A 12,516-nucleotide genomic window follows, 5' to 3' on the forward strand; every position below is an offset into this window, starting at 1 on the left:
AGGAAAATGAGGCAACTTGGTGTTGGTGTTGGTGGTGAGGGGTTGTGGGGAAATGTAACAGCAGAAGGATCAGGGTATTCTAGGATGAGGGAGCAGTGAGTGTAAAGGCTTTCAGACAAGGGTGAATCTAGCATTGTGAAGAAGAGAGAAAAGGTCAGTATGTTTGAGGCATAACGAATGAAGTAGGGAGTAGGAAAGATGAGCTCAGAGAGACAGGCAGGGTCTAGATTATGCAGGGCCTTGTGTGTGAACCTGAGGAGTTTTGGTTTTACTGGAAGAACAATGGGGTACCGCCCTGGCTTTTTTTTTTTTTTTTTTTTGGAGACAGAGTCTCGCTGTTGTTGCCCAGGCTGGAGTGCAATGGCACATTTTGGCTCACTGCAACCTCTGCCTCCCAGGTTCAAATGATTCTCCTTCCTCAGCTTCCTGAGTAGCTGGGACTACAGGTGTTTGCCACCATGCCCTGATAATTTTGTATTTTTAGTACAGACGGGATTTCATCATGTTGGTCAGACTGGTCTTGAACAATGGAGTACCTTTAAAGCAGAGGTAATAAACTAAAAGTATGTAGTTTCTGCCTCAGGCATATCCATACTTAGTGCAGTATGGTGCCAACCCTTAATTTTAGTTTTAAAACAGAGAGATTTCATATAAAAATCTAGATTTCCAGTTTCTTTTTTAAAAAGCTGAAGATCTCACCACATGTTACTCCAACTGGTGGAAGTTGGGTATAATCCCATGTTGGGGTTTTGCCAGGCAAATGCAAAAGAGGCAGAGGAAGATGGGAGGTCAGAATACTTTCAAGGGAGTGATTGTAAGGATAAACTATCGAGTCTAAGCTGGGTAATATGGCAACTGAATTCTAGAGGGAGGTGATGAATAGATCATGGTGGTTCAATGGACTGGCATCTCAATTAACTCACAGGATTATTTATAAGGGGTATTTTTGCAAGTGAATATTTGAACTGAAAGTTGTCTCAAGAGAGTAAGGTGTTAGCACTGTGATTGTGGATGTGCTAATTTCTGGTGATGAAGAGTTCCAAGGTGTGACTATAGAAGTGGATGGCTGAAGTGGGATGGAAGAGAAGGTCACTGGGCATGACAGTCAAACAACTAAAAGATCAGAATAATGAGAGGAATTGAGATGAAGATAAAGTCTTGAAGTCAGATGTAAAATCTTCAGTGAATAAGAGGGAGTCATGGGAAACCACCAAATCACAGCCCCAATCACTTCTGAAATCCTGAAGAGGATAAAAAGGATAATAGTTTGAAGAGCAAGGAAATTATGACCTCATCTGCTCCTGAGGTATGTTGCGTAAGAAAAATAGAATGGTTGACTTTAAAACTGGGAACCAAGACTAGAAACAGGGGTGAGATTCTCATGAAATATTCAACTTTTTTCTTTTTCTTTGGTCTCTAGGAGCACTTATATTAGCATCCAATCAAATTTTTTTTTTTTTTTTTTTTTTTTTTTTTTTTTTTTTTTTTTTGAGACAGAGTTTCGCTCTTGTTGCCCAGGTTGGAATGCAATGGCGCAATCTTAGCTCACTGCAACCTCCGCCTCCCAGGTTCAAGCAATTATCCTGCCTCAGCCTCCTGAGTAGCTGGGATTACAGGCATGCACCACCATGCCTGGCTAATTTTTTTTTGTATTTTTTAGTAATGATGGGATTTCTCCATATTGGTCAGGCTGGTCTTGAACTCCCAACCTCAGGTGGTCTGCCAGCCTTGGACTACCAAAGTGCTGGGATTACAGGCGTGAGCCACTATGCCCGGCCCTCCAATCAATTTTTTAAATGATAATTCCACCTCATTAATTTCAAACGTTCAGTAAGAGTCTATTACAGATATGTTCATGGTATTGTAGGAAATTAAGGGATGGAGCAGTGAATCTAAGTGTGGCTTTTCATGTGTGTCTCTCTGTTGAGGTCATGTAGTCATCTTATTCAGTGAATTCTCAGAAATTACCAGCAGGAAAAGGAACAGTGTTCCTTGGTGGAGCTAACTCAGGAGCATAAGTCTGATTAATCTGCAGAAGTCCTGGAACAGGCACTACATTTCTCACATCAGTGCTTAGTGAGGTGACACTGAAACATTATGGAAGGACAGTTAAAGACATTTAGAGGACTTAGAGATGTCCAGGTGGCTGACATCTGAAATATTAAGAAAGACTTTGGGATGGAAAGTAGTAATCCGTCTTCAACTAGGACAGTGAGAATGCTAGCAGATAGGAGATAAGAGGTAGGGGACATTGGAAAACCAAAAGGTTAGGCAAATGATTGCCCATAAAGAAATCCACACATTTTTTCCTTTTATTAACTAGATTTATTTTAAATCTATTAACACAGATATTTTTATTTGAAATAGTGATTATGGATTAATAGTGTATCTTTGTAGATGGATTTTCCCCAATATCATTTGTGTTCCCCCCTTGATGGAAATTTATAGGTATTTTTGTGATTTGGCCAATTGCCTGTATAAGACACAGTGTTGTTGTTAACTGCACAGAGTGAGCCAAATGGCTGAGTTGAATGCCTGCAGAGTATCGCAGTTCATCACTTCTTGGCTAGGTGACCTTAGCTACTGCCTTAATCATTCTGTGCATACTTCCTCTGTAAAAGTGGGATTAATAATAGTGCCTACCTCATAAGGTTGCTGGGAGGATGAAGGGAGTTAATGTCTGAAAAGCACCTAGAACAATACCTGGCACATAACAAGCAAGACCCAAGTGTCAATGATTGTTATTTATTTTCTTACTTTCCTTTCCTTTCTTCTTTCTTCTTTCTTTTTTTGACAGAGTCTTGCTCCATTGTCCAGGCTGGAGTGCAGTGGTGTGATCTCAGTTCACTGCAACCTCTGCCTCCCGGGTTCAAGCGATTCTCCTGCCTCACCTTCCTGAGTAGCTGGGACTACAAGCATGTGCCACCACACCTGGATAATTTTTTGTATTTTTAGTAGAGATGGGGTTTCGCCGTGTTAGCCAGGATGGTCTTGATCTCCTGATCTCATGATTCATCCTCCTTCGCCTCCCAAAGTGTTGGGATTACAGGTGTGAGCCACCAGTCCTGGTTGTTACTTACTTTCTATTGGCTATAACACGGAGACAATACACTCCTTGAAGCCACCACTCACAATATGTATTGTTAGGAATACAGTATAGTCTGTTTTGACTTTTAAAGGTAATATGTGCATAAAGTAAAAAAAATTCCAGTAGTATAATTGCACTCTCCCATGTGGTAGCCACTAGCCATATGTGACTAAATTAATTAAATTAATAAAGTTAAAAATTCAGTTCCTTGATTTCAGTAGCCACATTTCACACAGGCAATAGCCACAGAAAGCTACAGGACATTTCTATCACTGAAAAATGTTTATTAGAGCTGGCAGACTGTGAAACTTCTTGCCCTTTCCTACCTGCAATCCCTCTCCCAGGGGCAGTCACTGTTACTAGTTTCTTGTATAGTATTTAGTATTTATTTATTTATTTATTTATTTATTTATTTATTTATTTATTTATTTATTTAATATGGAGTCTCGCTCTGTTACCCAGGCTGGAGTGTAGTGGCACAATCTTGGCTCACTGCAACCTCCGCTTCCCAGGTTCAAGCGATTCTCTTGCCTCAGCCTCTTGAGTAGCTGGGATTATAGGCGTGTACCACCACGTTCGGCTAATTTTTGTATTTTTAGTACAGACAGAATTTCGCCATGTTGGCCAGGCTGGTCTCGAACCGCTGACCTCAAGTAATTCGCCCGCCTCGGCCTCCCAAAGTGTTGGTATTACAGGCATGAGCCACCACACCCGGCCTCAATATGTATTTTTATTACACAAATGTTACCATATTATTTGCACTGCTCTGTTTCTAATTTTTTTAATTTAAAATATATTACTATTGTTTTCTAACAGCTCAAAGATTTAGAGCATGTGATATTAGGCTTTCAGAGCAGCTCTTAAAACTTTAAAGCACAATTCGAATGTAAGAAATATGCATAGTTTCAAGGACAGGCCGTATTTGGTTAAAAAAAATGCATGTTTTTCTTTGGGAGCAGGTGGAAGGAATGAACTACTTCAATTTCCTTCCTTGTGCGGCACCTGCGGTAACCACACTGCAGCTGGGTGAGTTGAAGTCACCAATTGATAATCACCCTACTAGCTTGGTCGGGAATGCTTCAATCCCCGCAGTGCAGTTCAGAGATCGCCTGCATCGTGAAATCACCCGGCATAAAAGCGGTTGAGGCACTGTTAAGACATCTGATATCTGGGGCCTGCCTACTGGCGACTGCAGGTCGCGGGGCCACCCGGGTCGGCGGGGAAGGGGACCCCCGCCGCCTTCCTGAGGTGCGCGGCGCCCCCTGCCGCCAGCCAGAGGAGCGCAGGGCCCGCTCGCAGGAGGCCGGGAACATGGCGGGGCAGCCCGCGGCCTCAGGCTCGCAGTCTCCCAACAGGGACGGAATGGAGCCCAACGTCGTGGCTCGGATCTCGCAGTGGGCAGACGACCACCTGCGCCTAGTCCGGGTACTGCAGCCACGCGGTCTGGGCGGGCGGTGGGCGCAGGGCGGCACAGAGCGACCCTGAGAAGAACGTGAGGCCTCAGGCGTGGATCCCGCCGGGGCCGGGGAGCGACAGAAAACTGCGGGGGAGTGAGCTCGAGAGGGCGACATCGCGAGTGTCGTGTGTGCGGAGCTGCAGAGGGCCGGGGGCGGGCCAGGGGGCCAGTTCGGCCTCATTATTGCAAGGACTGTGCAGGATCCTTGCTGGGCTGTGGGGGGCGGGCACCTCAAAGGGTGAGATGCAGCCTAGCTCCGGGATGCCACTTGTTCCATTAGAGCATTTGGGGAGAGCCCAGAAAAGGGACCGAGGAAGAGCAGGGAAGTCCTGTATGCCTTGGGAGAGAGGATTTCTAATTTTTATTTATTTTTAATTTTATCTTTTAGGGACAGGGTATTCCTCTCTGGCACCAAGCTGGAGTGCAGTGGCACGATCATAGCTCACTGCTGCTGCTCCACCTCCTGGGCTGAAAAAATCCTCCCATTTCAGCCTCCCGAGTAGCTGGAACCACAGGCGTGCGCTACCCCATCCACTACTTTCTTTTAGAATTAGAGACTGGGAATCTTGCTCTGTTGCCCAGGTGGCCTCCAACTCCTGGCCTCAAGTGATCTCCCACCTCAGCCTCCCGGATAGATTTTTTTTTTTTTGAGACAGAGTCTCACTCTTGTCACGCCTGGAGTGCAGTGGCACCATTATGTCTCATTGCAGCCTCCACTTCCTGTACTTAAGCAATCCTCCCACCTCAGGCCCCCGAGTAACTGGGGCTACAAGGCACTTGTCACTACACCAGGCTAATTTGTTTTTTGTTTGTAGAGACAAGGTCTCCCTGTGTTGTCCAGGCTGGCCTTGAACTCCTGGCCTCAAGGGATCTGCCCGCTTCAGCCTCCCAAAGCACTGGGATTATAGGCATCAGCCACTGGTGCCCTGCCATTTTTTTTTTTTTTTTTTTTTTTTTCCTGAAGCACTAAGCCTCTGGAGTTGAAGCAAGAGGGGGACATGTTAGGCCACCAGGCAAGATTGGGTTGTGGCTAAGACACAGAATTGTGGTGATATGAATTGTTTGGGTGTGAGGTACAAAGAAAGAGGTCCAAGGAGGCTGGTAATAGTTGCTGATAAGGAGAAGGAGTTGGAGTAAATAATCTGTTGGGGAAAATCTAGATAACTTTTTGGACATGTACATGGAGATGTGCAAAGTTGAAGATGGTTATTAGACTTCTAAGCAGAATTGTAGATGCTGTTCTTGGCAACTGGATATGTTGTCTGGTGTTGAAGGGAGATCAGAACCTGACACATAGAACACTGGGAATGACCTGCATAAACCTTAAGTAGCATTTAAAGCTGTGGACTTGAGTAACATCTCAGAGCAAGTGAGAAAAGCTACTGAAGAAGCCCTAGAATTTGGGGGATTATAACATTGAGAATCTGGGGAGTAAAGAGGAGGTCAGCAAAGACCAAGAGGAAGCAGACAGTGAGGTCGTAAGAAAGTCAGGACAGCCTGGTGTTCTAGAAGCCAAGTGAAGAAAATGTTTTCAGAAGGAATCATCACCTTTAAAAAATAATACTGAAAAGTTGAGTAAGATAACTTTGCAAATGCTCTGCAGCCAAGCAGCACAAAGTCCAAAGCTATGCCTGTTTTCACTCACCATTGTAGCCCTAGTTCTTAGAGTAAGTGCTAGATAAATATTTGTAACATCATCAAATGGTAAAAAATATATGTGTTAATTGGTGAAAACTCATTTCTTCCAGTTAAGCAGCAATAGATGCATGGGTTATTTCAAATTAAAAAATGACTTCAGAAGGATTATGGGAGGAAGTTGTTTAAATTAGAACATGGTTATAATATTACAAATAATCCAGTCATAGAACCCAGAGTATGTACCTTTGTGCATTTTTTCAATCTCATTTTTTTTCTTTTTCTTTTTTTTTAGACGAAGTCTCATACTTGTCCCCCAGGCTGGAGTGCAATGGTGCGATCTCGGCTCACTGCAACCTCTGCCTCCTGGGTTTAAGCGATTCTCCTGCCTCAGCCTCCCGAGTAGCTGGGATTATGGGTGCCTGCCACCATGCCCAGCTAATTTTTTTTTTGAGACGGAGTCTCGCTCTGTCGCCCAGGCTGGAGTGCAGTGGCCAGATCTCGGCTCACTGCAAGCTCCGCCTTCCGAGTTCATGCCATTCTCCTGCCTCAGCCTCCCGAGGAGCTGGGACTACAGGCGCCCACTACCTCGCCCGGCTAGTTTTTTGTATTTTTTAGTAGAGACGGGGTTTCACCGGGTTAGCCAGGATGTTCTCGATCTCCTGACCTCGTGATCCGCCCGTCTCGGCCTCCCAAAGTGCTGGGATTACAGGCTTGAGCCATCGCGCCCGGCCAGTCTCATTTCTTATATACCTAATTGTACTGATTGAAGGAAAGTGTGTTAGATTATCTCTGTTTTGGAGAGAGTTGCAGGATTCTTAATTTTTCATTAATTTCTTTAGGCCTACCCTAGTTTAAATGAAACACTTTAAAAACATCACTGAGTATTCCCCAGCCATTTACCCACATCTGCCAAGGTACTGTATTTTAAGGTTTTAGTGATAAAATTTTTTACCAAATACTTAAATTCCTACCATGGATGCAAGGTTATACTAATTACTATGGGTACTGTATAGGAAGTACTAGACCAGTTAATATATTCATGGAACTGATAGTTAAATAATATGATCAGTAGAGAACAATCCAATACTATATACATATATGTATGTGTGTATCGGGGTGGGTGGGTGTGTATATGTGTGTGTATATGTTTACACATATATGTATGTGTATATGTTCACATATATATAAATTGTGTGCCAGTTTGGGAAAGAATTTGAGTACTATAAAAGTTAAAAGAAGGAAAGATTAATGAACGAGTGGACGGTTTTTGAAGAAGTGGGCCTTTATTTGAAGGACATATAATGTACAATTAGATATAGAGAGCACAGCCCTCTTTTTTTCTACTTTCTAATTAGTGCTTTCGTTATTGTGAATAATAATTAGTGAGGGTTAACCCTTAAATCTCTTTCTGTAGAACATCAGCGCTGGAATGGCCATAGCTGGAATAATGTTACTTCTAAGAAGCATTCGACTGGTAAGTTAAAAAATAAAAAAGACTTTACAACAAGCGGTAGGTAGTTTATTCCCATTTCAGACAATTTTTATCTCAGTGTATCATATTGTTACTCATATTAGTAGCTTTTAAATAGTATTTTAGAACAGTGAACATATTTTAAGGTGTTGGTTTAAACCAGCACATCCACAGGATTTTACAGAAAGTAATTGCATGGTCTGTATTTCCATAATCACTTTTTTCCCGTGCTTAAAAAGGAATCTGAAAAGGATTTAGTTTGCTAGAATGTTATAATCACTATATTTGCATTTTAAACACTGTAGAATATCTTAAAAGTGTTTTTTTTTGTGTGTGTGGTGCTTTTTGATTTAGACCACAGTTGGATTATGTCCCTTAGCACTCAATAATTTATGCTTCCAGTTAGCACATTTTCTTAGCTCTTTCAATAACGTTTTATTGGTAGCATAATAGACATAATATTTTTTCCATGCCCATTAAACAACTCCAGGGGACGGTGCGGTGGCTTATGCCTGTAATCCCAGCACTTCGGGAGGCTGAGGCGGGTGGATCACCTGAGGTCAGGAGATCGAGACCAGCCTGGCCAACATGATGAAACCCTGTCTCTACTAAAAATACGAACAATTAGCCAGGTGTGGTGGCAGGTGCTTGTAATCCCAGCTATTCAGGAGACTGAGGCAGGAGAATAACTTGAACCCGGGAGCAGAGGTTGCAGTGAGCTGAAACTGTGTCATTGCACTCCAGCCTAGGCAACAAGAGTGAAACTCTGTCTCAAACAACAAAACAAAACAAAAAAACAATAACTCCAACTTCCCTTTCCCTTCATCCCCTGGTACCCATCATTCCATTTCTGTCTCTGTGATTTTGACCGGCGTCATATTGTATTCTTTTGTGACTGGCTTTTTTCACTTAGCCTGGTATTACTAAGATTCATCCACATTGTTGCATATATCATAATTTTTGTCCTTTTTAAGATGGACAGTATCCCATTGTAAGTGTATATCACATTTTGCTTCTCTGTTCATTTGTTGATGGACACTTCGGCTGCTTCCATGTTTGAGCTGTCGTGAATAATGCTGCTATGAACATGAATGTATAAATATCACTTCGAGATCCTGCTTTCAGTTATTTTGAGTTTCAGTTACATACCCAGAAGTGGATTAGATGGTCATTGTGTTTTTAATTTTTTTTTTTTTTTTAGGCAGAGTCTCCCTCTGTTGCCCAGGAAGGAGTGAAGTAGTGTGATCTCAGCTCACTGTAACCTCCGCCTCCCGGGTTCAAGCGATTCTCCTGCCTCAACCTCCCGAGGAGCTGGGATTACAGGCGCCTGCCACCACACCTGACTAATTGTTTTGTATTTTTGGTAGAGACAGGGTTTTACCATGTTGGTCAGGCTGGTCTTGAACTCTTGATCTCAAGTGATCCACCTGCCTCGGCCTCCCAAGGTGCTGGGATAACAGGCGTGAGCCACTGCACCTGGCCTGTTTTTAATTTTTTGAGTAACTGCTATACTGTTTTTTACAGTGGCTATACTATTTTACATAACCACTAACAATGCACAAGAGTTTCAATTTCACCACATCCTTACCAATAATTATTATTTTCTGTTTTTTTGTTAGTAGTTATCCTAATGGGCTTGAGGTAGTATCTCATTGTTGTTTTGATTTGCATTTCTCTTTTTTTTTTTTTTTTTTGAGGCGGAGTCTTGCTCTGTCAACGGGGCTGGAGTGCAGTGGCCGGATCTCAGCTCACTGGAAGCTCCGCCTCCCGGGTTTACGCCTTTCTCCTGCCTCAGCCTCCGGAGTAGCTGGGACTACAGGCGCCCGCCACCTCGCCCGGCTAGTTTTTTTTTGAATTTTTAGTAGAGACGGGGTTTCACCGTGTTCGCCAGGATGGTCTCGATCTCCTGACCTCGTGATCCGCCCGTCTCAGCCTCCCAAAGTGCTGGGATTACAGGCTTGAGCCACCGCGCCCGGCTGATCTGCATTTCTCTAATGATTAGTGATATTGAGCATCTTTTCATGTGGTTATTGACCTTTCATATGTGTTTTTTGTATAAATGTCTGTTCAGTTCTTTTGCCCCTTTTTGAATGGGTTTTTTGTTGTTGTTGTTGTTGTTGAATTTTAGGAGTTCTCTACATTCTGAGTCCCTAATTAAATAAATGATTTGCACATTTTTTCTCACATCTATTCTGTATGTTGCCTTTTTCTTTTTTTTTTTTTTTTGGAGACAAGGTCTCACTCTGTTGACCAGGCTAGAGCACACGAGCATGATCATGGCTCACTGCAGCCTCAACCTCTTGGCCTCAAGTGATCCTCCTGTCTCAGCTTCCTGAGTAGCTAGGACTAAAGGCACCTGCCACCATGCCTGGCTAATTTTTAATTTTTCTGTAGCAATGGCATCTCTCTGTACTGCCCAGGCTGGTTTTGAACTCTTGTCTTCAAGCAGTTCTCCCATCTTAGCCTCCCAAAGTGCTGGGATTACAGACATGAGCCACTGCACCCCACCTGTGTGTTTACTTTTTCTAATCTCTGTTGACAGTGCTCATTGATGTGCAAATTTTTAATTTTTATGAAGTCTAATTTGTCTGCTTTTTCCTTTTTTCATTTTAACTTTTGTGGGTACATACTAGGTGTATATATTCATGAAGTACATGAGATATTTTGATACAGGCGTACAGTCCATAATAATCACATCAGGGGCCGGGCGTGGTGGCTCAAGCCTGTAATCCCAGCACTTTGGGAGGCCAAGACGGGCGGATTACGAGGTCAGGAGATCGAGATCATCCTGGCTAACACGGTGAAACCCCGTCTCTACTAAAAATACAAAAAAAATTAGCCCGGCGCGGTGGCGGGCGCCTCTAGTCCCTGCTACTCGGGAGGCTGAGGCAGGAGAATGGTGTGAACCTGGGAGGCGGAGCTTGCAGTGAGCCAAGATCGCGCCACTGCACTCCAGCCTGGGCGACAAAGCAAGACTCCGTCTCAAAAAAAAAAAAAAAAAAAAAAAAAAAACACACATCAGAGTAAATAGGATATTGATCACCTCAAGCATTTATTCTTTTTTCGTGTTGCAAACAATCCAATTATGCTCTTTTAGTTATTTAAAAATGTACAATAAATTATTGTTGACTGTAGTTACCCTGTTGTGCTACCATATACTAGATCTTATTCATTCTATTTAATTATATGGTCATACTCATTAACCAACCCCACTTCTTGCTCATCCCCAGCTACCCTTCCCAGGTTCTGGTGACCATGATTCTACTCTCTGTCTCCATGAATTCAACTTTTACATTTTTTAGTTCCCTCAAATAAGTAAGAACAATGCAAAGTTTGTCTTTCTCTGCTTGGCTTACTTCACTTAACATGATGACCTCCATTCTATCCATGGTGTTGCAAACAGCAGTTCTATATAAGGCTGAATAGTATTCTACCATGTATATGTCCATATTTTCTCTTTTCTTTTTTGAGACAAGGTCTCACTCTGTCACCCAGGTTGAGTGCAGTAGTGTGATCATGACTCATTGCGGCCTCGATCTTCAGGGCTCAAGTGATCCTCCCATGTCAGCCTCCTGAGTAGCTGGGACCACAGGTGTGAGCCACCATGCCTGGCTAATTTTTTTTTTTTTTTTTTTTTTTGAGATGGAGTCTCGCTCTGTCGCCCAGGCTGGAGTGCAGTGGCCGGATCTCAGCTCACTGCAAGCTCCGCTTCCCGGGCTCATGCCATTCTCCTGCCTCAGCCTCCCGAGTAGCTGGGACTACAGGTGCCTGCCACCTCGCCCGGCTAGTTTTTTGTAGTTTTTAGTAGAGACAGGGTTTCACCGTGTTAGCCAGGATGGTCTTGATCTCCTGACCTTGTGATCCGCCCGTCTCGGCCTCCCAAAGTGCTGGGATTACAGGCTTGAGCCACCGCACCCGGCCAGCCTGGCTAATTTTTGTACTTTTTGGAGAGACAGGTTTTTTGCCATGTTACCCAGGCTGATCTCCAGCTCCTGCACTCAAGTGATCTGCCTGCCTTGGCCTCCCAAAGTGCTGAGATTACAGACATGATCCACTGCACCCAGCCCACATTTTCTTTATCCATTCATCTAGTGATGGACACTTAGGTTGCTTCCCAATCGTGGCTATTGTGAATAGTGCTGCGATAAGCATGGGATTAAAGGTGTCTCTGTGATATACTGATTTCCTTTCTTTTGGTATATATCTAACAGTGGAATTGCTGGATCATATGGTACTTCTATTTTTAGTTTTTTGAGGAGCCTCCAAACTGTTCTCCATAACGGTTGTAACAATTTACATTTTCACCAACAGTGTACAAGGGTTTCCTTTTCATCCTTGCCAGCATTTGTTATTGCCTATCTTTTGGATAAAAGCCATTTTAATTGGGGTGAGATGATATCCTACTGTAATTTTGATTTTCATTTCTCTGGTGATCAGTGATGTTGAGCACCTTTTCATATACCTGTTTGGCATTTGTATGTCTTCTTTTGAGAAATGCCTATTCATATCTCACGACCATTTTTAAATGGGATTGTTAGATTTTTTTTTTTCTGTAGAGTTACTTGAGCTCTTTATATAATCTGGTTATTAATTCCTTGTCAGATGGATAGTTTGCACATATTTTCTCCCGTTCTGTGGGTTGTCTCTTCACTTTGGTGGTTGTTTCCTTTGAGGTGCAGAAGCTTTTTAATTTGATGTTATCCCATTTGTCTGTTTTTTCTTTAGTTGCCTGTGCTTACAGGGTATTTTTCAAGAAATCTTTGCTCAGTCCAGTGTCCTGGAGAGTTTCCCCAATGTTTTCTTGTAGTAGAGTTATAGTTTGAGGTCTTAGATTTAAGTCTTTAATGCATTTTTATTTTATTT

At 43.0% G+C, this 12,516-nt stretch overlaps 1 protein-coding gene across 2 annotated transcripts in view; it reads left to right on the forward strand.

Annotated features, from left to right (window-relative positions):
* The first annotated feature begins 4,320 nt into the window (after window positions 1–4,320).
* Window positions 4,321–12,516, forward strand: part of C1H3orf33 (chromosome 1 C3orf33 homolog) — a 49,824-nt gene continuing 41,628 nt past the window's right edge. Inside the window, exons 1-3 of one of the 2 annotated variants that reach the window (XM_010365892.2) lie at window positions 4,364–4,513; window positions 4,933–5,059; window positions 7,597–7,656. In XM_010365892.2, the coding sequence (XP_010364194.1) occupies window positions 7,612–7,656 (45 nt within the window). In that variant the 5' untranslated portion in view covers window positions 4,364–4,513; window positions 4,933–5,059; window positions 7,597–7,611. Of the gene's footprint in view, window positions 4,514–4,932; window positions 5,060–7,596; window positions 7,657–12,516 lie in introns of both variants that reach the window. The other variant, XM_010365891.2, reaches the window with a different exon arrangement.

The sequence above is a fragment of the Rhinopithecus roxellana genome, chromosome 1, assembly GCF_007565055.1.
Source record: "Rhinopithecus roxellana isolate Shanxi Qingling chromosome 1, ASM756505v1, whole genome shotgun sequence".
NCBI lineage: Eukaryota > Metazoa > Chordata > Mammalia > Primates > Cercopithecidae > Rhinopithecus > Rhinopithecus roxellana.